Source organism: Letharia lupina, assembly GCF_014066315.1.
Source record: "Letharia lupina isolate WasteWater1 chromosome Unknown contig_21, whole genome shotgun sequence".
In the NCBI taxonomy this organism is placed as follows: domain Eukaryota; kingdom Fungi; phylum Ascomycota; class Lecanoromycetes; order Lecanorales; family Parmeliaceae; genus Letharia; species Letharia lupina.
Window position 1 is genome coordinate 699,173 of NW_023502990.1, and position 25,997 is coordinate 725,169.

Here is a 25,997-nt window from a genome sequence, read left to right on the forward strand (position 1 = left end):
ATCACAGTTATCGTCTACGCTTGGTGTGAATTGAAGGTCTTCGAAATTGACAGGGTAAGAATTTGGATGATGGGTACTAGGTATTGCAGAAGGCAGTAAAGTAGTCAATCTGGGGTTACGCGCAGCAGCGCGGTTCCCAGCGCGTGAACGAAAGTAGCCTAGTGCGGGCAGTGGCATGTCTTGAGATGCAACCAGCTTCCTTACCAGACCTTTTCCTATAATTCACACAGACCCTTCACTTTCTGTCTCCATATATAGTGAAGAGGCTGATGAGGCAGTGAATACATACAAACTCAAATGGACTTCTGACGGATATTGGCATTCTGACCAGGCAATAACCTCTCGGACAGCATTACGAAAACGTCAAGATGGGTGTTCCTAAATTCTTCAGATGGTACCACCCTTGTCATTCAGAAGGAGGATTGAATACTTACATTGCGCAGGATGAGCGAGAGGTATCCGGCAATATCTCAACTCATAGCGGAGAACCGGATACCTGAATTTGACAATCTCTGTAAGCTATGCAGACCTGGACAGATGAGGATGATTACAGCGCCTGATGTATGTCTCTAGACCTCGACATGAACGGCATCATACACAACTGTACCCACAACGATTCAGATTCGCCTACATATCGCATGACCGAGGAGAAGATGTTCATTGCTATTTTCAACTACATTGAACATCTATTCGGCAAGATCCGGCCCAGAAAGTTATTTTTCATGGCGATTGATGGTGTTGCTCCTCGTGCCAAGATGAACCAGCAGCGAGCTCGCCGATTCAGAACGGCTTTGGACGCCGAGAAAGCAAAGGAGAGGGCGTTGCGAGAAGGTGTCGAGATGCCCACAGAGGATGCTTTCGATAGCAATTGCATCACCCCGGGTAAGGCCGATCTATGTTAATGGCGCAAAACTCGGGCAAAGAGCTTACAGGCACAGGGACGGATTTCATGGCCAAGCTGACACGACAACTCAAATATTTCATCAACAAAAAGATTTCAGAGGACATTGACTGGCAGGGCGTTGAGATTGTGCTTTCAGGGCACGAAGTACCTGGGGAAGGAGAGCACAAAATTATGGAATATATCAGACTTGCGAAAGCTCAGCCAGAGTATGATGCTAACATCAGACATTGTCTTTATGGCCTTGACGCGGACCTTATCATGTTGGGCCTGCTCAGCCACGACCCTCATTTTTGCTTGCTGCGAGAGGAGGTCACTTTCGGTCGAGCGACCCAGAAGAAATCCAAGGAACTGGAGCATCAGAATTTCTACTTGATGCACCTGTGCATTGTCAGAGAGTATTTGGAGTTGGAGTTTCAGGAGCTAAAGGAACCATCTGTTCTGGATATCCCTTTTGACATGGAACGAGTCATAGACGACTTTATCTTGATGGCTTTCTTTGTTGGGAATGACTTTCTGCCAAACCTTCCGAACCTGCATATTAACGAAGGGGCATTGGCTCTCATGTTCAAGGTGTATAAATCCGTCCTACCGAAAGCTGGTGGTTACATCAATGAACGCGGCGCTATCAACATGACGCGGCTAGCACTTCTCTTGGAGGAACTTTCTCACGTAGAATATCGCTTTTTCGAATCCGAGAGTGCTGATGAAAGTTGGTTCAAAGGAAAACAAATGGGAAAAGTGGATGTCATGGAGAAAGACGGGCGGAGGAACAAAAAAGCGCCTTTGTCGATGTCTAGTCATCAGAAGGACCTGTTCAAGCAAGTGAAGAAATACGTCAGCAGTCGGTCCAATGATCCTTCCACTCCAAAGGCTTCTTTCGAGTTCCCTCCAAACTTGAATGCCAGAGATAGGAAATTTGTCCAAGAGCTGGCTGAAGATTTCCATTTGCAATGGAAGAGCGTGGCAAATGATGAGGGTGAAAAACATTTGCAGCTCGACTTTCCTAGCAAACTTCAAGGAGACGAAGATGATGAGGATGTGGAAGATGAGGAGGCATCGATCGCATTGCTTCGTGTCATCAAACGCTACGATAATGCTAAGGTAGTCGATTTCACGCCAGAAGAAGTGCAGGAGCAAGTGGACAAGAAATACGAGGAGAAATTTCAGACTTGGAAAGACAAATATTATAAGAACAAGTTCGGATGGGGCCGGGAAAACGACACAGAAATGCGCAACTTGACAGAAAATTACGTTCAGGGGTTGCAGTGGGTGCTATTGTATTACTACCGTGGAGTGGCATCCTGGCCGTGGTATTACGGGTACCATTACTCTCCAATGATATCGGGTAAGCGCTCTTTCAGTTTCCCTCCGCTGCGAATCTTCAGTGCTTCTACTGACACCTTATAGATGTCAAATTGGGCTTGAACGCAGACATAAAGTTTCAGCTAGGACAGCCGTTCAGACCATATCAGCAATTGATGGGCGTCTTACCTGACCGAAGCAAGACCATTGTACCAACACCCTATCACGATCTTATGACAAATCCTAAATCGCCCATCATCGATTTTTATCCTCGAGACTTTGAATTGGACATGAACGGCAAGAAGATGGAATGGGAGGCGGTAGTCAAAATTCCTTTCATCGATGAGCGTCGATTGTTGCCAGCAATGAAAACCAAGGAACATATGCTATCCCAAGCCGAAAAGGATCGCAACGAATTCGGAGTGTCGTTGAGATTTTCCTACTCGCGAGATGTTGAATTTACCTATCCTAGTTCTCTTGTTGGCATATTTCCCGATATATCGAATTGCCACTGTGTGGAGAACATTTTCGATCTACCAACGATGGAAGGCTTGGATTATCATGTCGGGTTAATGCGTGGTGTCAAACTTGGGGAGTCTGCACTCGCTGGCTTTCCAAGCTTGAACACGCTACCCTTCGCGGGAAACCTTGATTTCCATGGTGTGAACATCTTCCAACAAGACAGCAGAAACGAGAGTATGGTCGTCGCCTTGCTGGAGCCGGAGCCGCGGACAAAGGTCGAAGCCGCAAAGTCTTTGCTTGGTCGTAAAGTCCATATTGGCTACCCTTTTCTATCCGAAGCCAAAGTCATCCGGGTCTCCGATGAATTGTTCAACTATAGCATGCCCGAGAATGGTGCAGGTCAGCCAATTGCGGTACCTCACGGCCCCCAAGAGATCGATATGTGGCATAGGAAAGCCGAGCGGATCGAATCTGTCTACAGTAAGAGATTAGGGATGATGATTGGGGGAATCCAATCACTCGTCCACGTCGACACTCTGAAAGGTTTAAAGAAGACTGATGATGGGGCCACCGTCAAGGAGTACGCACACATAGAAGGTATAGAAACGGATTATGCTTCGCAAACCGTGGTAGAGGAAGTAGCCAGCGAAGACCCGCGTTTCTTGGAAAAGGCTGCACTCTCAATAGAAGAAGAATTTCCCATAGGATCAAGAGCTTTTTTCCTTGGGGAGTTCAATTACGGCAGGCCTTTACAGGTTGTTGGCCACACAGCGAACAAAGCGGACCTGTGGGTCTCGACTGTGGCAGCAAAAGTCCCAGAGTTCGGCCGTCAGATAGTGAAGGATGCAGACCGTCACTCGCACTACACCCCTTCGTTCGCGGTTGCAAAAACTTTAGGCCTGAACCCTCTCGTCCTCAGCAAGATTACCTCTTCTTTCCAAGTGGCTCTTGATGATAATAGGGTCAATCTGGGCCTGAATCTGAAATTTGAAGCGAAGAAACTAAAGGTGCTTGGGTACTCGCGAAAAACGTCCGGCTGGGAGTTCAGCGAGAAGGCAGTCCAGCTGATACAACAATACATGATCAAGTTCCCGGAATTCATCGCTGGAATACAACGGAACTCGCAAGGCAACGTTTATGACGCCACTGACTTCTACCCTCAATCCGAAGCGAAGGATAGGATAAAGGCCATACAGACTTGGCTCAAGGAGATTGAATCCAAAAGCTTTGAGAAAGTACCTCTGGACGCAGAGCAGCTGGACTCTGAAGCAGTCGGCAAGATCGAGCAGGCTGCCGATCAGGCCTTCCAGATGGATCCACCGGGAAAAGGTGTCAACAAGAAAATCAATGGCGCACCTAGGAACGCCCTATTGAAACCCTCAGATGCGGAGCAAAGACTGAGTCACCAGCGATTCTCGCTTGGCGATCGCGTAGTGTATGTCCAAGATTCAGGCCGAGTGCCGATAGCAACACGCGGGACAGTCGTTGGGAAGACGCGGACCTCAAGGACTGTTCTTCTCGATGTCGTCTTTGATGTCACCTTTATGAGTGGTACATCGTTGGAAAACAGATGCTCGCCGTTTCGAGGATCTACCGTACCTATTCATACTGTATTAAATCTCACGGATCGTCAGGTGGTCGCCGGATCTCGTGCCGGCGAGCAAAATCGGCCGCAAGCTCAAACGCAGCGGTTAACCGTAAATGGATACGGAGCGCCCCTTGGACCAAACGGTCGAGGGCAACTAGTTCCAGCACAGGTGCCAGGACCTCTTCGAGGATCTTTCCGGGGAGCCGTGGCTGGACAGTCGAATGGATTTCGTGGTGGAGCCCCGAGGGGTCGAGGTGGTCCCGGCCGTATCGATGGGCAGGATGGGCAACAGCAAACACTTCCAATACGCAATCAACCGTCCGCGCAATTTAATGGCTCTCGTGGAAGAGGTGGACAGCCAAATAGCACGAGTGGCGGTCCTAACTCTCAGCAAATCAACCGAAACGTTTATGCAAGGCTGGACGGCGCCGAGGCTGACAATGCTGTGGCTCAAACCAATTCAGCCTTCCAGTCACGATCATATGCAAATACGCCACCCCCAGCAAGTCTAGATAGCAGAGGAGGTGGTAGAGGAGGACGAGGCGTGGTCAGGGGCGGTCCTCATCGTGGAATCCTTCCAAGAGGAAGAGGAGCGCTACGAAGTAAAGCGACTGTGGTAGTACAGCAGCAGTAATGATTGCTAGAACATAGCGAAGGGGCCGGGCCATATATTCAGACACGATTTGGTAGGGCAAAGTGGATGATTGGATGTCCACCGCGCGGTTCGCGCTGTCAAATTTCGGTCGGTTATCGAACCTTTACATATCCATCTAGATAGGACCGTAATCCCGGGCGAGCCCCAGAGACTCCAGGTCTTTTTCCGCACGTACATCGCAGAATGCTTCGCTTGTTCAGTCCATTCTTACATCTGCTTAGCAGATTGGAAGGGCTACAACCCAACCACATCTTCGTTCATTGGGTAATCCCCACATTTACACACATTATGGAACACGTACCCAAAAACAAGCAGATTGCCTTTTTCTTAGCCGCCAACCCTACAGCACAATAGATATTTAAATCCTTGACCACTGCAATCAGATACGAAGAACAAAGGTAAGCTATCACTATTGGCCTCAAACCTGTGCCCGGGGATGGTCCTCGAATCTGCAGTCGCAGAGTCAGCAGCTTGACCAGATTGACGGCCCAGAACACTAGCAGGAAGCCAAATATAACTTACTGCTCCCAAGCTTGTGGGAATCCTGCTGATCTGACCCAAGCACCTCCAGTGTTTTCTGCGCCTTCTACACTGTCGATCGCTAAGAATATGGTCAGCCAATCCCAGGAGTGATCCTGTGGAAGCTTACCCATATGCCCGAGCTGCAACCACATGTCGCCTTTGATACGGAAAAGAGGGTCGTTCATACTATACGCTGCACAGATGTTCTCCGCGTGTGCGAGAGCTCTGACGAGTTTGGCAGCATGGCCATCGTCGTCGAGGTGGAGTACACGGGTGACAATGCCGTCCCAAGAATGCTTTTCAACAACAGTGTCTTTCGCTGTTTCCGGGTGCTTAGGTTCATATTCGTTGATGATGTCCGTTCTCGGCTTTGGTGACCTTCTGGAAGCATACATACAGAGGTCGAATCGTCCTTTCCACTCCAAGAGACGAGCCTTATTCTCGTCGGTTATCCAAGTCGCCTGCTTTGAGAATGCGTCATAAAATATTGAGCAATTGACGCAGTGAATGTAGTAAAAGTCGAATTTTATCGGCTTTGGTGGATACTGGGCTCCTCCGGTATAATAGACGGCCGCCTGAAGAATCTTGGAGTCAGTAGATCCCTTCTCGCTCGTGTCAAATCGGAGTCGTGAAATCGGTTCCGGGAGTGTTTTGTTCCTGCGACGAGTCTTGCAACTCAAATTGCAGCACGAATCAGGAAGAACTGATTGCGGAAACACAACTCACGTTCGTCATTTCGCCTGTCTTCTCGATTACTGCACCTGGCATTACCTTCCATTCTTTGGCGATGCTTATCATCTCATCGGGTGCACGGACCAGAATACCATCTCGGATTTTGTTCGAGTCGTCCCACTGGGCGGCTTCACTGAGTTTTTTGTTTGCACGTACTTCATCCAATAGCTCTACCATCGGCTTGCCTTTACCGGTTGAAGTGGCCGCTTTCTCAGCATCGAGCATGAAAGGCCCTAGCCATGACTCATGTACGGCTGCTTGAGCAAGAGCTTCAGCAACGATTGCTGGCTGTTCAAATTCGACTCCGAAGCCTAAGTGAATCATCCTACAAATTCAGGAGTCAGCATGGCTTCTTTAGGGGAAGATATGGGCTGTGAGGCAAGCTCAGTGGGTGGTTTGCTCTTGGAGCGTGTCTTGCGATTCGAGATACGATGTCATTCGGAAACGAACTGCTCCATGGGTACACTCACGGATGGAGGAAACCTTGGATAGTATTAGAGGGTATCTCTCCAATTGTCAGGCGCAAGGAGTGGTAGCTTACCGCCGTGTAGGCGTACGAGCATATCATCTGCCCGCTCATCACCTTTCAAGCAATACTCATTGATGACCACCTCGTAGCCTTTCCTGTCTATCTCGCCTTGAAAGAAGACAAGCCACTCATGGTAATAGCGACCGCTGCCCAAATACTCTCGAAACTTCTCGTTATCATGAAGATCCTCCAGTATGGAGTCGGTGATTGGCTGCAGGGGTCGTTGATATTGTTTGTTGCTTTCATAATGCTTCTGTATCAGCTCCGGACCCGCGCCGAGAGCATACAATGTAAGAATGTGATGAGGAATGTGATCTATAGCCGCGCGTCAGAGAAGCCGGACACCGATCTTTAATGGTGGACCGAAGCCAGGAAGAACTAATACGAAGCGCAGACCTACTGTGGAAACCAGACGCATTGAAGAAACAATGGTGGTTCTCGAGGTCCTCCTGCAAGACTTCGGATGCCTTGGCCGCAGATTCTTTCGTGACACCCGGGAGATGGAATATGCCACAATGGTCTGGAGACAGCTTCACTTGTGAAGCTGAGGCAGACATGTCGGTATGATGCCGGAGGCTACGGATTCTGTAGACGACCGATGCCCTCTTTACCTAGATGAGAAGAAGAAGGGGCAAATTGGGACGTATCAGAGGATGATCAAGGAGCGCAATCCATCTTTTGCTATGGGAGATTTACAAAATGCAAAAGGGGAAAGGGGAAAGAATAGGTATTTTCAACACCAGGTATGTTGTACCAGATGCTTTCCCCGCTCTGGTGCTGTCTGATGACGTCTTACTGCTTGCTTGCCTGAACACTGCTGGCATCAATTCGCTCTGGTCCCTCCCTGATCATGTCCTACCGCTTGCTTGCCTGCTGGCATAAAAAGGTGAGTGGTCAGGAAACTATCCCTACCTACCATAGGCGTAGCTGCACTATGGTAGTGTATCCTGCTTACCAAAGTCCGCCAGATTCGGCACCGAGAAAGTGCCGAGAAGTCGCCATCTTCACGTGTCCGAAAGTGATCTTCCATGATTGGGTTGAGGGCAGAGAGGGTCTAGTTGCTTTTTTCTTTGTTTCACTTGCTTTCTATTCTTCCCTGCAAACGTCCCCTCAAGCAAGGACTATTCTCCTGCAAACGCCATCGCTATGCAATTAAATTCAATGGTTTGGATGCTAGGTATTCTCCTCCAGCCGCTGTTGCTTCCGCCTCTGCTGCTCCCGGGCCATCTTTTTGAAAAGGGGGTTGTGCTTGCCCTTCAGCTCCTTGTTCCTGCTCTTGTTGTACTCGATGTAGGCCATATCTTGGCCGCCACTGAGATCACTGAGCATGCCCGCCGTCCGCTTCGCGCCTTTCTTGCCGACCATGCCACCTTTTCCTTTAGTACCGCTGGAGCGTGCCGAGAAGAGATCGTCGTCCACCTTTTCCACGTCTGCCGATGTTTCGTTCTGCAGCATAACCTCCTGCAGTAGCTCCCTTCTCTCTGCTGGTGATGCGTATGCTAGACCGGGCAGGTTCTCGATGCCTTGCAGATGCGTGATCACCTTGAAAGCATAGCCCTGATCGACCAAGAAAGCCTGTCTCTTCGAAGAATAATACATTTCTTGCGTGTCTTTTGACACTAGAGAATAAAAGAACGCATTGAATCCTTCGTCATTTCGTCGTTTTGCTCGAAGAATGCGGCCCAGACGCTGCGCTTCTTGGCGACGGGAACCATAATGTGACGAGATCTGGATCAGACAAGTCGCTTCTGGGAGATCAAGTGACGTGTCTCCAATCTTTGACAGGAAGATGGTGTTGACGAGTTCGCTGTGTTGGAAATTTTCCAACACCCGCAGGCGTTCGGTTTGAGGTGTGCCGCCATAAATGTAGAATTTCTTCAACTTGAGGGCGTAAGCTTTTAAAGCGAAGACATTGTCGGAGAAGACGATGACTTTGTCTCCGCGCTTCTCATGATAGTCAATCAGGAATTGACAGGCCTGAAATTTTCGAGGATTCATGATGTACAGCAGCGCTCTCTTGCGAGAAGTCTCTCGTAGATACTCCTGGTAGAATTCGGTCGTCATTGGACACCACACTTCCGCACATTGTACCTTTGCGATATGTCCTTGGTCAGCTAATTCCATCCAATTTGCCTCGTAGAGCTTGGGACCAATCAAGAAATTGAGATCTGTAATTTTGTCGTCCTCACGTAGCAGTGTGGCTGTAAGACCAAGTTTCGAATGCGTTGCTATGGAATGCGTGACCCTTCTGAAGATAGAAGCAGGGACGACATGCACTTCATCGAGTATCATGAGTCCCCACTCCCTCTCTTGCATGAATTCCATCATCTTCCCTGCATCATAAGACCTCGACCTTGTCTGCGTGACCATTGAGTACGTAGAAATGATAATACCAGTACTTTTCGAAAATCTTTCTTTGTGATCAGATGTAAATATTGCGATGTCGTTCGGGGACACATTGCTCCACTTCAAAAACTCTGATCTCCACTGTACTACAGACATTGAGCTTGTGCAGAGTATCACGATACCTTTCCTGATGGTACAGGCCGCTGTGATCCCTACCAGAGTCTTCCCTGCACCACATGGTAGCACTATGATTCCACTGCGAGCTCGACCATTGCTGAACATCTTGCTCAAACTTTTTTCCTGGTAGGTACGAATCGTGGTATTCGGTTTCAGGTCTATATCCAGATTGGGGTTGACTTGGTCGTTGTGAAAGTCATACTCCTCGAGAACAGGATATCCAAGATCGAGGCACCTTTTCTGGACCGCCTCGACGCCCCCTGCCGGTATTTCTACTGAATGAATATGCTTCTCATTGTCATCATCGTCGTCGTCGTCATCTTCTCGTAGAGTCATGTAGATATCATCCTCTTTGGCTACTCCGCCTTGGCCATCCGTGATCTGCTGTTGAGAACCGGGCTGCTGTTTGACGCCAGCAGCATCCTTAGTGCCAGGAATGACGAGTCCACCCAGTTTCGGAGCCTTCTCTGTGATGATGCCTTCTTCCTGCCCTGTTCGTTGAGCACCAATAACTTCATCCTGCACCAGCCTTTGCAACACTTTGTTATCAGGCGTCTCAAGAAAATACCGATTATGTTTGAGTACTAGCTTGACCTTCCCAAATGCTTGAGTGCATCCCAGGATGAAGCTCTTGATCTCCTCCGGCAAAGGCGTTTTTGACAGACGATCAAGGAAATTGATGATGTCTTGAGGAACAAGACCAACAGATACAGCGGCATAAAGGCTATGCACTGTCAGGGCATACTCGTGTAGAAACTCCGGTCGAGACAAAGGCTCAGCAATCGTCGTCAGAAAGTCTTGAGCCTGAGCAGCCAGAGGGGAGAAACTCTCCAGAGTAATCCTGGCCTTCTTGGCGTCAACCCATAACGGGCGATTCTCGTGATCAGGTTTGAGACTCAAATATGACAGGTTACTGATGCCGCTAGTCTTGGCTTCACGATCAAGCGTTCGACTTTGCTCCTTACTTCGGCTCTTCAAAGAGTCGGCAGAGAATGTCTTGACGGCCTTGCTGAGGTTCTCGGCTTCGCTTTCACTGGCCTCTGAACCCTCGGCTGAGTACTCATCACTGCTGCCAATACTCTGAGGTGTAGCCGCACCTGAGGCGGATCTCTTTGCAGGTCTCGAGTTTCGTGAAGTCGTAGAAGCCTTGCGCTTAGATGCCATAACTGTTTGCGGAAGAGGACCAGCTGCGACGCTAAACAGTGCTTGCCGTAACAGAACCCTACGACGGTCCTGTGGCAGCTTGGGACTTCTTACGGCGACATGTCTGCCATAGAAGACTTGGTTATGAACTGAAGTTGGCTGAGTCAGTGTGTAATGTCTGCCAAGACTTAGCGGCTTCGAATCGCGCTAGTGAAATTCCTTGGGACTTCTCCTCCGCGACAACATCAGTCTGAATGAATCACCGTGAAAGATGAATACAGTACGTTTTCTTCCCTACTTACAAGTTCAGCGGCTAATTAATCAGATCCGGTCAACATGGTAGGTCTTAGACGCAGGAAGACAATTTAAATGGCTCATAGATTCATTATAGGATTGGCTGGGGTGCCTTGATCGTTGGTATAAAGTGCTGGAACTCTAAAGTGTGTCTCTTGCTAATTTACGATGCTAGCCGGTGGAGGTGCCTACGTCTTCGCTAAGCGTTCCGTAAATGCCGATAAGAAAGCCCGCCACGAGGAGGAAATGAAGCGGCGGCGATTGAAGGACGCCCTCGACGCGGAGTTCTACGCAAAGCCTCCCAGCCCGAAGCAGGGCCACAAAAGGCCGCACGATCATGCCAACAGTCCCAGTACCGAGGCCAGCCACGATCCTGCGCCAACGGAGCATCCTCTAGAAAATGGAGGTACCAAGGATCAGGAGGAGGCCAGATATGTCGCGAGTAAGCCTTATAAATCAAAAAAAGGTGATAGATTTAGTTAAAGGGTGGAGGGTAGGGCATGGCGTTTGATATGTTGGTACTGAGAGAGGAGGCTGCACTCTGTGCACTGAAAAGTGGAAACATTCAACGGACCTTGAAGGCGCAAGGACAGCTGGTAGCGGCCATCGCAATAACTCAACACTCGGCATGAAAAAGCCCTGAAAGGCAGGCACCGCACTAGCTAGGGGATTCATTTCTATTGTGTGCCATCACTGGGGTGTTCATACCGCCTTCGCGTCTAAAATCCTATGATGGAATTGCACCATGGACGATCGATAGCAACCGCATACTTCGGTCATCCTCTCCTAGCGACTTCCCATCGACTCTCGTTGAAGACGTTGGCTTGCTGAGCACCCATCAGCGTTCGGATTTACTCAAAGGCATTCATCTTGTCTATGGTACCAGCAAAAAGCGACTTCCAAAAGCTGCATTGCGCAAAAAATTGCTTTTCCAACTAACCGAAGTCACAATGTCTACGCGAAAAGTATGAAGGGATTTCATGAACACCGCGAAGTAGTTTCGGAATCAGAATTCTGACGAGTGCAGGAGTTGCGCGGGGAGTGGCACAGGAATATGTGCCTTATGCACAGCATGCTGCTGCAGGCCACTTGACAGTGTGGAAGAGTCATGACAGCATGGCTTCAACCATGCTGTCAAGGTCTGACAGCTGGCAAGCACCAAGCGTATTTACCTCAAATTTTGGTCGTTCAATGGTCCTCGCCATCTTTAAACTCTTTGTCTACGTTCTCCCCACGGCGATGTAGTCGTAGACAGTGGAAGTGACCCTCTTACGATAGAGGATGTGAGGATAAGTGGAGTGATATTCCGACCCCTCGGCCGTCCTCGAGGGCGATGTTCAAAGCGGACCAACATTTTGCCGAGGAAAGCAGCAAAGCTTACACTTCATCTGTACTCACTCGTACTTCATGCCTTCAACTTTCAATTCGAAGAACCTTACAGGCTTGCTGCTGTGCTAGGGTAATTCTAATGTATTGCCAATCATAATGGCATCTCACTCCTTGGCAATTGCCAAAGCATCATTAGCAGCTGGCATGATCAGACCGGATCCGACATCAGTTCCCAAATTGGAAATTGCTCGCTTTCACACTCTCCTTGAGGCTGTGCTAAGGCAATGCTCTTCGGCAAACATCCAGGTTTGACGGCTACATCTGAATGGATGATGAGATAGCTAAATGGAATCCTGAGAACAGCTGTGTAAAGATTGGCTACTGAAGAACATCATACCATCTGCTGCCCGGATCATCGCCATTGGGAAATACCTCGTTGCGCTTTCCCTGTCATTTGCGAAGGCCGCATATGGAGATGATCAGAAGCCAGCCAGGGAGGCGGCTCCGTCCGCACCGCGAAGACAGCTTCATGTCTTGTATCTATTGAACGATTTGCTTCATCACACCAAATACCACATCGAGTCGCCTTCGGCATATTCTATAACGAATGAAAATGTCCAGTCTTGTCTTGTGGATTTGTTCGGAGCTGCATCTGCCTACAGCTTGAAGGTGTACGTCAAGCAACACAAATGTATTACAGATCTCCTCGATATTTGGGAAGGGCAGGGCTACTACCAGTCTTCATACATTCAGAAACTAAGAGACACAGCCTCCACCGCTTCCAAAGTTGGCCACGCGAACACGGACGAGGATACAAAACTCTCGGGAGAGGCCTTGAGCGAGGAGAGAAAAGATGCACCTTATATTCTTCCACCTTCCCATGGCGATCCTCTGACCCCGTTCTATGACTTACCTGCTGGTAACATGATGCCTCATGTCATGCCGAACTCAGCCAGAGCCGTCAACCCTCAGCTTGTGAAAGCACTGCAGTTTACAGCAGGACCAGCAGATGAGAATCTGGTGAAAGCGGTGAAGGACTTTTTGAAAAACGTGGATTCGCTAGATGCACATGGCTTTGAAGGTCGACAAGATGATATGGATATCGATGAGTTGGGTCAGTCAGTCTTGGGCGACGAGGTCACAGGGAACATTTTGGAGGGCGAGGGATACTATGGGTGGTCCAAAGCATTTTGTGAGAAAATGAAGAAGAGAGGAGTAGGCCTTGGAGATATTGGAAAGATTATGGGGCGTGCTGGAAGCATCGACAGAAGTTTGAGTCCCCGCAAGAGGAGAAGATACAGCGATGCTGGCAGCAGCAGGAGCCGGGACAGGACTATGGACAGAAGTCGGTCGAGTTCATTGTCATCAGATCAAGGTTCGAGGCGTCGGAGTAGCCAGCGACCATCTTCAAAGTCAAGAAATTTATCAAGAGAGCGAAGACGATACCGCAGCCTGCGCAGCCGCTCCCGATCAAGATCTCCGCCGTACTCACCGCCGCAGACGGTTTCAGTCTTTCAAAGACCACCGCCGCCAGCAAGTCCACAGCCCATGCAACAAACACAGGCTCGAAGGCCTTCCCCACCATCTTCCATGCCTTTCCAACACCCATTCTCGAAAGGTTTCCCACTCGGTCCTGGAGCGGTTCCTATTCCTCCTCCGCCACCTCCTAACTATCACGGTCCGTGGCCACCACCACCACCACCCATGCCGAACCTCAACAGAGTGAACGCGGTGCCGGCGCCGGCCCCACCAACAGGCCCCAAGATAGCTCAAAATCACGGTGCAGCTGCAACTCAACGAGGCTCCCACTCCGGCCTTCAAAGCCAAGCGCCGCAGAACTTTGGCGGCTGGGGTCAGCAGCAATTAGGCCATGTCAGTGAATTTCCTTATGGGGACCGTGGTGGCACACAGCAGCCATTCAATGGAAATATTCAGAACAGTAGGGGCCGAGGATATGGCCGAGGAGGATGGACCAGGTAGCAATAGTTCAGACGGGCTCATGTACGATCATCAACATGCTAACGCTTCCCTGGAACCCAAATCAAAGGCTACTTTCAGCGTCACAACAAGCAGGCACAAGTGTACGAAGCTCGTATCTTCCTGCGCGTTTGGCCATTTTCATTACGTTGAGCATGCGGATGCCAGGGATACGAAGGGGAAAAAGTTGTGTACAGGAAGGGTTAAGGCAAGAATGGTTGCAGGGCGTGGAGGTGATTCGCTGGTGGATCTTGTGCCTGACTAATTGACGAGGGTCTTTGGTAGATCTAGTGAAAGATAGCCGGTTGAGATGATGACATGGTCGTTCCTTACGTGTGAGAAGGCTCAGTACTAGGTACTTCTGTACTCACTTTACTTAGTCTAGTCTTGAGTGTGGGGAGTAAGCGAGGGGAAGCTACTGCAGCGAAGAGTGTGGGGAGTTTGGGGAGGGTGGGGGTCTTGCATATGTTCTGCAGGATAGATCCTAAGCTAAGTAGGTACATGTAGCGTGTTGGTGTGATGCAACTTTCCCTCATCGGCTCTGACGGCACGACTACTACACTACTCGTACGCTCGACTGGTCCTCGGTTTACCCTTTTTACTTTACCACCAATGACGAACAGCACCACCAGCACCCTTTCCCCTCAGTAACACGTAAGAATTAACTTGTGTATTGCGAATGCTTTGCCCTTGCTTTGGCTCAGGGCAGATGAAGCAAGCATTTGTGTAAGAGTAGCTCACCAGGGTCACTCCAAAAAACTCACCCACAAGTACCGCCTTCAGGTACTGACCCTGGTTTCGGAGAAAAGAGGCCATGTGGACTGGCCTTTGTCCCCGGGTACGAGGGGTAGTTAAATTACAAGTATAATACTTTTGCCAATAAGCAACAAGGAATAAGCGAAGAGAAAAAGACAAAAGAGAAGCCGGACGAGAGATATGAATCCATGTACTCTTCTTTCATTCGCCCATCTCTCGACTCTCTCCCCCTTTCTCCCTTTTCCCCCTGTTCCCACCATATTCTCTCACGTGCGTAATCTCCCACCATATTCTCTCACGTGCGTAATCTCTGCAGTCCCGATAGGCTATACTACAAAGAGAGGGTGCCCTGCAGCTCGCTTTCCAGATCTTTGATGCAACTTTGCTTCCATACAACCTATTCTTACGCTACGACGTGTTTGGAAAAGACCCAACCATATAGACATAGACACTAACGTACCTTACCTCCAACCCCCCGGAGTCTTCATCATCCACATCCTACCCCACGCTGCGAGAGCGCCTGCATACTCGTAGCCTTAAGTACTGACTTGCATACGGCCACTAAAAGTACTTGTTGCTCAAGCTGCATCATGCTCAGCACGGACTCCAACCTTCCTTGAGTGAGTGGTAAAGTATGGCTTCATCTTTGACCTGCCCTATTACCGAGTATCACGGCTTCGATTTAATGTCCTGCAAATACTTCTGCTCTGCACGTCCCAAACATCTCTGACTAGAATCCCAACTACGCCGATCCTGTATGTATCCGTCTTGCCTGGTCTTATCCTTCTATCCCATCACTTCCTCTCACAGTGACTATTCGCTTACTCAGAGTATCTCGGTGTCTGAGCGCTCCTCAGCCGTGATCCTGCCATTCCCGCTCCCCATTGCTTCGCGTTGGAATACAAATTAGGTCTCGTGCATGAAGGGAATCCAAGGCGAACGGGAAAGCATGGCAGAGTCTTGTCCTTCTATCATCCGCCTGCCGGAATCAGTGTCCACGTAGCACAGCTCATATCGTGCTTGTACTTTCTTTTCTTTTTGAGAAGTCCTCACCGATTGACTTTCAAAAATCTTCATGTCCAATCTTTCTGTGTCACATTTCTTTCCGCTGCCTTTCATGTTACCCAACCGCTGATTATTCGTCTTCACAATGGAGCAGTCAAGCCTTCTGATGTCGGCCAGAGTCCACTTTCTTGTAAGTCTGCTATGCTCCAAAGCCAGTGGGGATATATCTTGTTTTTCAATGTTTCATGAAAAATAGATGGGGCTGGTGTTCCTTCAAAAAGACAACAGCGTCTCGAAGCCACTGCTGACTTGTTTTATCAAAATAGGAAGTACAGCTTAGCCTCGTCCATATCCCCCTGGACCAGTATCAGCATTACTTGCCTTCAGTCCTTCAGCTGCTGTTCCCTTCGGTCGCGGGTCCTAATGAGGATGTACGCAACAGCGGATCCTGGGCAAACAGTCATGCTTTCTTGAACGTCTCTGTCACCTCCATTGAATGCTCCATCGTCTGCGAAAAGGATGTGGCCGAAGACCTGTTCAGACCAGCAATAGATCGGGCCTTATCGTCACCCGGCGCCGATGGTGATCATTATGCTTCCATCTCTGCGGAAGATTTCGTTGTAATCTCCGTAGAAGGAGCTGGCATGGAGGCTGGGCAGAGAGTGTTAGAATTGACAAGTCCTCTCGCTCTCGCTGGAATGTAAGCTTTACTCTTTGCTAATCGTCATTAGAGTTCCTGACAATGAGCAGTTCGCTATTCTTCATCACCACGTATTATTCCGACTTTATCCTCGTCCCTGCAAAAGCCAAAAGCCAGGTCGTCCGTGCCCTGGAAAACCGTGGTTTTGCATTCGAGAAGTCTTCAGAGTCGTATGTCAACTCATCTGCCCACCACCGGAACGCGTCCTCGAGCTCGTCCTTGAGCTCCGGATTACCTTCGACTCCACCGCCTACCAACATGACAGAGCTTCAGGCTCGCACCTTTGGATTGCTCAATCGCCACTCGATCGTTCCAACGGTACACTCTGAAATCCGCCTTGTCCAATGTGGAGGCCGAAACACCAACCCAGAGACATTTGTGGCCGACGAACTAGCCCTTCAACACGGGCTTACTAGGTGTCTCATTCACCAGCCCAAATTCGCGAGTGTGACCCTAACCAGAGATGAATCCGCTGGACTTCTTTTAGAGAAGCGACTTCTCCCTAATTTTGACCTACCGGGCTCTGATAATGTCTTACTCGGTGCTAGGGAAGACTATCTCATCCCAATTGTCCTAAACCTGGAATCGTTGCCAATTGAAGCAAGTGGTATCGTCTGTGGGGTTGCTGGGAGACTTGTGGACGGGCCCCTCCACCCGATTGAGATGACTTACCTTTCTACTGCCAAAGCTGGGACTGTTATGGTGGACGAGTGTGACCTTGATAGCGCAATGCAGGCACTGAGGCTCGGCGTGAATGGCGAAATTCAGCCGTGATGGATGGACTCATATCATCGAGAACCAAAAAGCCTTAGACATTGCATTGAATTAGCGGGATGGATAGCAAGCCGAAAAATGGCTACAGAGTTGACGGCCTCATTGGGCTTACTAGAATGTAAAACAGCATACGCGGGGACTTGAGACCCGACTGCCTATTCACCATCAAGGCTACAGGAATTGAAGCAGCAATATCGCTTTCGCCTCTTCCGGTTTGTTCAAGCAGTCCCTCGAAGGAGCGCGTGCGTGTTACAAAGATGGCATATGTCAAGGGCCTGTAGCCTACCATTGCTCCCCCGGTTTATCAATTCCGAGTGCAGCTACATCACTCTGGCATGGCCCAAATACTGACGGTGCCTGTTGGAAACTCAGCGTGCATCTAGATCAATCAGAAAGGGGTGGACAGGTACTCACCATCAACTCCGGCACTAGCCCATTCCTTCTTTACCCCATTACAAGCTACAGCGCTGGCCACTTTCCCGCCATGCGCCTCGAGTTTCTCGATCACCTTCCCCTCCAGCAAGTCCCAAGCATACAATTTCCCATCCTCACTTCCACTTATCACCACTGAGTCCGCCATGCCCAGACACGATCTGACTCGATAGTCCTTGTTCGTATGGCCTCTGTAGCTTTGCAACAACTGGCCATTGCTCCTATCCATAAGTCTAATAGTTGAGTCAAGAGTAGAAACCAGGACCGCATTGCCATCTTGCGTTTGCTGGACTGATGTGATAGGTTCTGAAAGTACTTTCAATCAGCGACCCAGAATCCACAACGGCTAGAAAAGACATACGGCCAATGACATCCACAAATGTCATTCCCATCCGCAAATCATAGACCCTCATCCTCCCGTCCACGCTCCCCGTCACGATCTCATGCCCAACCACATGCAAACTGCTGACACTATCTCCTGCCTCCTCGAGAACCTGTATTGGCTTCGTACTCTGGCTCTTGCAATCCCACAACCTGACAGTAGCATCATAGCTCCCGCTGACGACCACACTGCCGTCTTCCCCACCAAAATCCACACAGTTGACACGGCCGAAGTGCCCGCTCCATCGTTTCAATGTTCGAGCTGTAGCAACGTCCCAGAGAAAGACTTGCTTGTCACCGCCGACGCTGGCGAACCGGGCATTGTCGGCTGTAACGGCTAGATCGAGGACTTCGTAGCTGTGGGCTCTGTAGGTTTGAATGAGGCCTGATTTGGGAGTGGAGCTGGAGGCTTTGGAGGGGTTGTAGAGGTGGACGGAGCGGTCACTTGAACCCGTGAGGATCTAGGAAGAACGAAGCATTAGTTCCGTAAGGGGATGAAATCAGGGATTTTACATATTGACCAGCCCCACAGCTATACACCACGGCGTGGATTGCGCCTGAATGCCCGGAGAGGGTCGTCACTTGACGATTGGGAAATATCATCACATTTTGGGTAGTGGTGGACTGGTATGGAGCTTGCTCATTCGTCTACGATTGCGGAGCCTAAACATAATTGACTACTACTCTACGCTACGAGTGTAAGAAAGCCAAGAAATTGTTAAAACCATAGATCGTAGGATTGAGAATGCTGTTGCATTCGAGAGCTTCATTTCCCATCATCTGAGTACTACTAGTTGAACAGAGAGCTTGATTACACTAGACAGCAAACATGGAGACTCCACTGGAAAAGGAAGAAGGATGGATTGCCAGCTACTGGCACTCACGGCTTTCAAGGTTGCAAAGGTTCTTCGAATGATGAGCAGGCCCACAAAGTGCAAGCCGGAGAACTTTTCCATCCCGACTTATTTGCAGGCAGAGATCGCTTCTAACGACGTCCGTGGCTTCGCTGAACACTGCCTTGCATTTGCTCTAACTCCATCTCCAATTGCTTGATACTGCAAGATCGTCAGCGGGAGCTTCTGATAGGAATAAATGCTGGACAACACATACGCTGCGTGTGTGCTTTCAAGATCCTTGTTCAGGCGGTCACGCTCAGAGATCAACTTCTGCTCCCATGCTCTGAATCGGTTCTCCTCCACCTTCACCTGCTCTGTGAATCTCTTACGTAGGCTTTCTTCCTCCTCTTTGAATTTGGGATTGTCAAGCTTCCTCGGTCGAGCTTCGCCGAACTTCCTCGTCTCCATCTGCTGGGCGCGGTACGCTTCATAGTGCATCTCTTCGGTGGTGTGAATAAGGTCCAGCATGTGGGTTCTAATGAGAATTGACCGCAGCTTCTTGAAATCGCAGTGGTCTTCGTTTTCAACCTCTGCGACCCCCCAAGAGTATTGACGTCCCTTCAGGACACGCCCGTCATGGGTCTTCACGTCCTTCTCAGATCCAATGACAGCGAACGGCATAGCTTCCGTCAAAGCCCGAGCGTGGTGGGCGGCAGCGTCGTCGTCTTCCTCTAGCGGTGGTTGGTATATCTTGATCCCTTGTGCTTCAACAACAGCTCGGATCTACAGATCTGCGTCAGTTACATTCAGAATTGTTCGAATCCTCGGAGTAAATGTACTCTTCTCTTGAATGTAGCCAGATCTGCCGGACTCAGTGTGTCCGCTTTGGCTACGACAGGAATGAGATTGACCCTCGAGCTCAAGCGCTTCATGACTTCGATATCCAGGGGCTTTAACGTATGACCGGTCGGTCTGATGAAGTAAAGGCACGCATGAACACGGAGATCGATCCTGTCGGCTCGGCGAGGCTGTTGTTCTTGCAACATGTACGACTCATGTTGATCGTCCAAGAACTCTATGATTGGCATCCATGAGTCGCGGTTGTTGACGTAGTCGCCGAAGCCGGGAGTGTCGATGACCGTCAAGCGGACTGTCCCATCATTTTAGAATAGGTATTCCAATAACCCAAGCAGTTGAAGATAAATACCCTTGAAGAATTTCTCTTCCAGCTCAGCCTTGGTGATCTCGATCTCAACAGTTTTGTCTACTTGCTTCGCATGGCGGCGCCTATGGTCTGCGTAGTTCTTGATGGTTGTCGAGAACAAGGTATTGATGAACGTCGTCTTTCCCAGGCCTGATTCGCCTGCAACCTGGGACAGATAAGCCTATTCAAGTTACTCACTGGAAAGGTGTGGGAGTACCATGATGGTGAATGCAGCTCCACGTTTAGCAACGATCTTATGCCTGGAGCCAAGTCAGTCGAGGCTGGACTGTGCTTTTCGGACACGTCAAAGTATGTACCTCTGGTTTGGAAGCTACACCCAACGGCACATGTTAGAAAATTGCTGTGGGTGAAGCACGTGAGAATAGACTCACGTTGGCAATGCCAATTGGCGAAGCAGCCTCAGACATTGCTGGCGCCATGTTAAAGCTCAATTTGTAGGGGCCCGCAGTAATTGAGGTGCAAAAGCTGGGAAGGGGTTGTAAAGTCAGAGATTTTCTGGCTCTTGCAATTGGAAGAGGCGTGTGTAAGGTCGAGTGACTTTGAAGTTTGAAAACAAGTTCACCAGTCAATCCGACACAGAGCTCGTTAAGGGGAACTCTGGAAAGGGACAATTTTTCCGGCTAACCACTTTAGCACTAGCGCCTCGGTCCGAGCTTCTCGATTTTTTTTGAAGGACCTCGGATCAAACTGTGCAACAATTGGTCAACGACGGTTTCGACGCATGTGCTTCAACCCTTGACTTTTGGTTCCTTCCTGTTCCCTGAAGCTATGTCTTTTAGATAGTCACTATGAAGACCGAGTTCAAGGTAGCGTTTCCCAGTTGTCCCCTTCTGTCAATGCTTTTTGCAGAAACTAAGGCTTGGCAACAGTTCTCTAACCTGCTGGGCACAGTCTATTGCAAAGGAAACCTCCTCTTTACTCCTGATGGGACTTGTCTGCTTTCACCAGTCGGTAATCGTGTCACTGTGTTTGACCTGATCAAGTACGTGGCCCGGCTGCCCCAGCATTCCGCAAGTTTGTAGCCACTAAGACTGACATTATCAGCAATAAGTCCTATACCTTTCCCTTTTCGCATCGCCGGAATATCTCCCGCTTAGCCCTCAGTCCGCGCGGAAACCTACTCCTCTCTGTTGATGAAGATGGTCGGGCCATTCTAGCCAACTTTCCTCGACGGCTTGCCCTTCACCACTTCTCTTTTAAAGCGCCTGTTTCTGCCCTAGCCTTTTCACCTTCTGGTCACCACTTCGCTGTTGGTGTTGGAAGACTTGTTGAAGTATGGAAAACACCTTCGACACCAGATGCAACTACAGACGAGGGTCTTGAATATGCGCCATTTGTTCGGCATAGAGTGCATGCTGGACATTACGATACTGTCCAGAGTATAGAATGGTCGAGTGACTCTCGTTTCTTTTTGAGTTCCGCGAAAGACCTTACAGCTCGAATATGGAGCCTCGATCCCGAAGAGGGTTTTATCCCTACAACACTAGCAGGCCATCGAGAAGGCGTTTTGGGTGCGTGGTTCTCATGCGATCAGGAACAGGTAAGCCGAAATACCTAGCGTTGCTGGAATAGATTCTGAGATCAAGGCAGATTTACACAGTCAGCCAAGATGGTGCGCTCTTTAGATGGAGCTACTCGCAAAGGCCAGGCGCAAACGGCGACGTCAACATTCGTGAAGATGACGAAGACCCTCTACAGTGGAGAATCGTACAACGACATTATTTCATGCAGAACAATGCAAAAGTCAAGTGTGCTGCGTATCATGCCGAATCCAATCTACTTGTAGCCGGCTTTTCCAACGGCCTTTTTGGATTGTATGAGCTCCCGGATTTCAACATGATACACACCTTAAGGTGCACTTCCACGGTTTTGATTGCTTGAATACGAAATGCTGACGACGCTTTCATAGTATATCTCAAAATGAGATAGATTTTGTGACTTTGAACAAGTCAGGGGAATGGTTGGCATTTGGTGCGTCGAAACTTGGCCAGCTTCTTGTTTGGGAGTGGCAATCAGAGTCCTATATCCTGAAACAACAAGGCCATTTCGACTCCATGAACGCTTTGGTCTACTCTCCAGATGGTCAACGTATCATTACGACTGCGGATGACGGCAAGATCAAGGTTTGGGACACACAATCAGGCTTCTGTATTGTCACATTTACCGAGCATTCAAGCAGCGTGACTGCCTGCGAGTTTGCGAAGAGAGGTAATGTTCTTTTCACCTCAAGTCTTGATGGCTCAATCAGAGCGTGGGATTTAATACGGTATCGGAATTTTAGAACATTCACAGCACCTACCCGGTTATCATTTTCTTCTGTTGCTGTGGACCCTAGTGGTGAAGTCGTGTGCGCGGGATCGCTGGACTCCTTTGACATCCATATCTGGTCAGTTCAAACGGGCCAATTACTCGATCAGCTATCTGGGCATGAAGGCCCAGTCGCATCTTTAGCATTTGCACCTTCCGGTGATGTCGTTGTAAGCGGTAGTTGGGACCATACAGTGCGCATATGGAGCATCTTTGGTCGGACCCAGACCAGTGAGCCAATACAGCTACAAGCGGATGTCCTTCATGTTGCATTCCGCCCCGATTCGAAACAGGTAGCCGTTTCTACCTTGGACGGTCAGCTAACTTTCTGGTCTGTCTCTGAAGCTAGTCAAGAAGCTGGTGTGGATGGCCGTCGTGATGTCTCGGGCGGTCGAAGAATCTCGGATCGAAGGACCGCAGCCAACGTCGCAGGGACAAAGTCTTTCAACTGTATAGCTTACAGTGCTGACGGTAGCTGCGTCATTGCTGGCGGAAACTCCAAGTACATATGTCTCTATGACGTCCAGTCCGGCACACTCATCAAGAAATTTACCGTTTCGGTCAACTTGTCGTTGGAAGGCACCCAAGAGTTTCTAAACAGCCGCAACCTCACCGAAGCTGGTCCAAGAGGCTTGATAGATGAGAAGGGTGAAGCTTCGGATCTCGAAGACCGCATTGACCATACATTACCTGGCGCTACTCGTGGCGACCTTTCTGTTCGGCGGACGCAGCCAGAAGTGCGCGCACCAGCAGTTGCGTTCTCGCCCACAGGCGGAGCCTTCTGCGCCGCATCGACTGAGGGTCTTCTTGTCTATTCGCTTGATAGCGCCCTCCAATTCGACCCTTTCGATCTCGACATCAATATCACACCGGCTTCTACCCTGCAAGCCATCAAGGAGAACGACTTTCTTCTTGCCCTTATCATGGCTTTCCGACTCAACGAGCGGCTGTTAATTCGTCGAGTCTATGAAGCAATTCCTGTTACCGATGTCACTCTTCTTGTCAAGGATATACCTATCGTATACCTCGCCCGACTCCTGCGTTTCGTCGCCCAAGCTACCGATGAGAGTCCTCACCTCGAATTCAATCTTCGATGGATTGAGGCTTTGTTGCATGCACATGGTCCCTATCTGAAAGATCACGCTAGCTCATTGGCCTCCGAGCTGCGAACTGTACAAAAGGCGATAGCGAAAATCCAATTAGAGTTGGCCAGATTAGCGGATGATAATATTTATGCACTGGACTATTTGCTTGCGCAGCCGTTGCTCCTCGCAGGGGTGGATCACGGGTCCGAAGAGGCGCCATTGATGGTGAATGGCAACGGCGCTTTAGATGATTGTATGGATGAGGATATGGAAGGCGATTGGATTGGCCTAGACGACAAAGATGGTGACGTAGATTAGCATCTTGCACAAATTCCGTTTCAAGTTGAACCTTTGCCCGTCCGAGACGTAGGTATGATCACTAGAGAGCACTGTTCCGGTAATAGTCAGGCATGGGATAGCAGCGGAGCTAATCTTTGTACCTTTAATGGAAATTAAAATACAGAGCGCTTTCATCGATCGTCATCGTCTACTCTCGCACGCTTCGACGCCCTCTCCTCCGCGTCCTGCACCCCGTACCGCTTGTTCCCACCTGCGCCTCCCGTCACATCCCTTATCATCTCATCGATATGGAAGGGATCCGTGGCGTTCGAAACATCCTTCTCGAATTGCACCGGACCATCTCGTACCTCCGCATCAGCCGCGCCCTTGAATCCCTCCTTTGCTTTCCCTAGCACTTCGAATCGATTGCTTTTCGCAATCTTGTCATACTCCTTTCCCCCAGCTTCCTCGTCGTCATCATCATCCACATTCGCACGAGGCCTGTATATGCTGCTGATAGCGTCTTGAGCGGCGAAAAGAGGCTTGTCATAGGCTTGGTCTTCGTTGAATCCTGTATCGAATCCACTGGTCTGGTTGAAGAGACGCGAATCCCACATCGATTCTGATGATTGTGTAGGCTTGGCTAGGCCCAAAGCCACCTTTTCGGAAATATCTCTGTTTTGCTCCCTTGCTAAGATTTGGACTCGGCGTTCCGTGCCCATGCGCGACTGGCGAAGTTGCTTCTCATTCTCTTGCCTTCTCTCCCGCCGCATCTGTTCTCGTTCCCTTGTAGCTTCGTCCTCGCTGTCTGACCGACTGTATGAGGATGGTCGACTTCTACTACCCGAGGCGGACCTTGCATGTGATGTACGTCTCCCAGCCATCGATCGTTCCTCACGAGCTTTTTGTGCAAGCATACGTAATTGGTCTTCTTTCTCCATCCTTTCCCTTTCTGCGACCTTCTGCTGCATGGCCGCGCGTTGCTTCACCTCCTCCCTAGCATGGCGGTCCGCAGTGAATAGAGCTTCTGCAAATTGGGCGAATTTGTCGTTAATGGTAACGTCCTGTAATCCGCGACCATCGGCCGCTAAGCGCTTGTCTAATGGCACAGTGTATCCCTTGGGGTTTTTCCAGTTCGAAATGGGAGGAGGGATCTTCCATGCCTCTTGATCTTCTGCAGTAAGTTTTCGTGGTGGCGAGTGCATGACTGGTGGCGGCGGTGAAGGAGGGCCCCTGGGGATCTTCTTGTGTCTGAAAGATATCACAGTCAGCTTTTTCTGTTCTGTAGAACGAACCACTCTGCTATGCAGACTTACTTAAATTTTGGGGGCTCCATGGGATCTTGTTGCCTCTCTACGATCTTCATAATCCTATCATTCTTGCGGGTCACATCTCCCATTTGATTTGCCGGGGTGTAGCGGACGTATGTAGGATCATTCCTGGTGATGCCCTTGACATTCTTCGGCTTCTGCGCAGCTACAGCTCCAGAAACCAGTTTTGCCAGAGCATCCTTGGTCTTCTCCGTCTGCGCAGCGATCTCCTCTTCCGACGGCCGATCCAAGGATATCTCCCCAACATCCGCTCTTTGTCTTAACGGAATCAGATCCTGAAAATTGGTGTGGACAATCCGCTTGTCATTATGGCCTTGCCGAGCAATGGCGTCGTACTTGACCTTGCCTTCCGCATCTACTTGCACAGCCAAAGCATTTGATGACGAAGAAGGCTTTTTGCCCATGTCGAGAGGGTACTGGGCCACCGGGATTTCCGGAAAGGCCCCGCCGTCGCCGTAGTCCTCCGCTGACCTTGGGCGCCATCCTGCTCTTAATCCATATGCTGGAGGTCCATTTCGCTGCGACGGAGTTAGTAAAGTCAAAGCAGCACTACGATGAGGTAGACACGAGCTCACCTTAAGGACTACCTGTGTCTCATCTAGAGATCCAGGACCGAGGATTCGTGGACCTCTTGATTGACTAGGTAATTCCTCATATTCGCCAGTGTATTTTGGCTTGGGCAAAGCCTTCGCCAGTGAAGTTACAACAGATGTCATAACGAATCAGGTAAGAAATTTGAGGGGAGAGTCGAGAGTCGAGTAGTCATAGCAAGAGGTGAGTGGCTACTTTAGATATTGTGGTTTCGGTACCTTAAGTACTCTAAAGGAATGGGTATTGAAAATTGCCGAATAGCGCCAACTACGACTTACGAGTACCTTACAATAGCTCCAGACACGGACAAACAGATCTAATCATTTGTTGACCTG

At 49.6% G+C, this 25,997-nt stretch overlaps 9 protein-coding genes across 9 annotated transcripts; 5 read left to right on the forward strand and 4 right to left on the reverse strand.

Annotated features, from left to right (window-relative positions):
- Nucleotides 1-368: 368 nt before the first annotated feature.
- HO133_005472 (uncharacterized protein) lies at nucleotides 369-4,890 on the forward strand (the record flags this gene model as incomplete). The annotated part of the gene is made up of 5 exons (XM_037296382.1): nucleotides 369-394; nucleotides 444-514; nucleotides 574-882; nucleotides 939-2,249; nucleotides 2,312-4,890. 5 exons carry the CDS (start codon nucleotides 369-371, stop codon nucleotides 4,888-4,890), a joined length of 4,296 nt encoding a protein of 1,431 aa, XP_037148364.1.
- Nucleotides 4,891-5,429: 539 nt separating this feature from the next.
- HO133_005473 (uncharacterized protein) lies at nucleotides 5,430-7,251 on the reverse strand (the record flags this gene model as incomplete). Its single annotated transcript, XM_037296383.1, has 4 exons — nucleotides 5,430-6,008; nucleotides 6,160-6,476; nucleotides 6,707-7,009; nucleotides 7,095-7,251. 4 exons carry the CDS (start codon nucleotides 7,249-7,251, stop codon nucleotides 5,430-5,432), a joined length of 1,356 nt encoding a protein of 451 aa, XP_037148365.1.
- Nucleotides 7,252-7,867: 616 nt separating this feature from the next.
- HO133_005474 (uncharacterized protein) lies at nucleotides 7,868-10,381 on the reverse strand (the record flags this gene model as incomplete). Its single annotated transcript, XM_037296384.1, has 1 exon — nucleotides 7,868-10,381. The coding sequence occupies one exon, from the start codon at nucleotides 10,379-10,381 to the stop codon at nucleotides 7,868-7,870; it is 2,514 nt and encodes an 837-aa protein (XP_037148366.1).
- A 315-nt stretch (nucleotides 10,382-10,696) lies between these two features.
- On the forward strand, nucleotides 10,697-11,137 carry HO133_005475 (uncharacterized protein; the record flags this gene model as incomplete). Its single annotated transcript, XM_037296385.1, has 3 exons — nucleotides 10,697-10,699; nucleotides 10,752-10,773; nucleotides 10,830-11,137. 3 exons carry the CDS (start codon nucleotides 10,697-10,699, stop codon nucleotides 11,135-11,137), a joined length of 333 nt encoding a protein of 110 aa, XP_037148367.1.
- A 1,002-nt stretch (nucleotides 11,138-12,139) lies between these two features.
- HO133_005476 (uncharacterized protein) lies at nucleotides 12,140-13,963 on the forward strand (the record flags this gene model as incomplete). The annotated part of the gene is made up of 2 exons (XM_037296386.1): nucleotides 12,140-12,289; nucleotides 12,347-13,963. 2 exons carry the CDS (start codon nucleotides 12,140-12,142, stop codon nucleotides 13,961-13,963), a joined length of 1,767 nt encoding a protein of 588 aa, XP_037148368.1.
- A 1,903-nt stretch (nucleotides 13,964-15,866) lies between these two features.
- Nucleotides 15,867-17,195, forward strand: HO133_005477 (uncharacterized protein; the record flags this gene model as incomplete). Its single annotated transcript, XM_037296387.1, has 3 exons — nucleotides 15,867-15,911; nucleotides 16,048-16,421; nucleotides 16,472-17,195. The coding sequence occupies 3 exons, from the start codon at nucleotides 15,867-15,869 to the stop codon at nucleotides 17,193-17,195; spliced, it is 1,143 nt and encodes a 380-aa protein (XP_037148369.1).
- A 325-nt stretch (nucleotides 17,196-17,520) lies between these two features.
- Nucleotides 17,521-20,476, reverse strand: HO133_005478 (uncharacterized protein; the record flags this gene model as incomplete). The annotated part of the gene is made up of 11 exons (XM_037296388.1): nucleotides 17,521-17,552; nucleotides 17,610-17,933; nucleotides 17,989-18,469; nucleotides 18,522-18,565; nucleotides 19,002-19,063; nucleotides 19,119-19,627; nucleotides 19,684-19,994; nucleotides 20,052-20,214; nucleotides 20,266-20,308; nucleotides 20,366-20,379; nucleotides 20,441-20,476. The coding sequence occupies 11 exons, from the start codon at nucleotides 20,474-20,476 to the stop codon at nucleotides 17,521-17,523; spliced, it is 2,019 nt and encodes a 672-aa protein (XP_037148370.1).
- Nucleotides 20,477-20,857: 381 nt separating this feature from the next.
- On the forward strand, nucleotides 20,858-23,779 carry HO133_005479 (uncharacterized protein; the record flags this gene model as incomplete). The annotated part of the gene is made up of 5 exons (XM_037296389.1): nucleotides 20,858-20,875; nucleotides 20,939-21,051; nucleotides 21,114-21,609; nucleotides 21,660-21,922; nucleotides 21,979-23,779. 5 exons carry the CDS (start codon nucleotides 20,858-20,860, stop codon nucleotides 23,777-23,779), a joined length of 2,691 nt encoding a protein of 896 aa, XP_037148371.1.
- Nucleotides 23,780-23,931: 152 nt separating this feature from the next.
- HO133_005480 (uncharacterized protein) lies at nucleotides 23,932-25,787 on the reverse strand (the record flags this gene model as incomplete). The annotated part of the gene is made up of 3 exons (XM_037296390.1): nucleotides 23,932-24,991; nucleotides 25,057-25,589; nucleotides 25,647-25,787. 3 exons carry the CDS (start codon nucleotides 25,785-25,787, stop codon nucleotides 23,932-23,934), a joined length of 1,734 nt encoding a protein of 577 aa, XP_037148372.1.
- Between the last annotated feature and the right edge of the window lie 210 nt (nucleotides 25,788-25,997).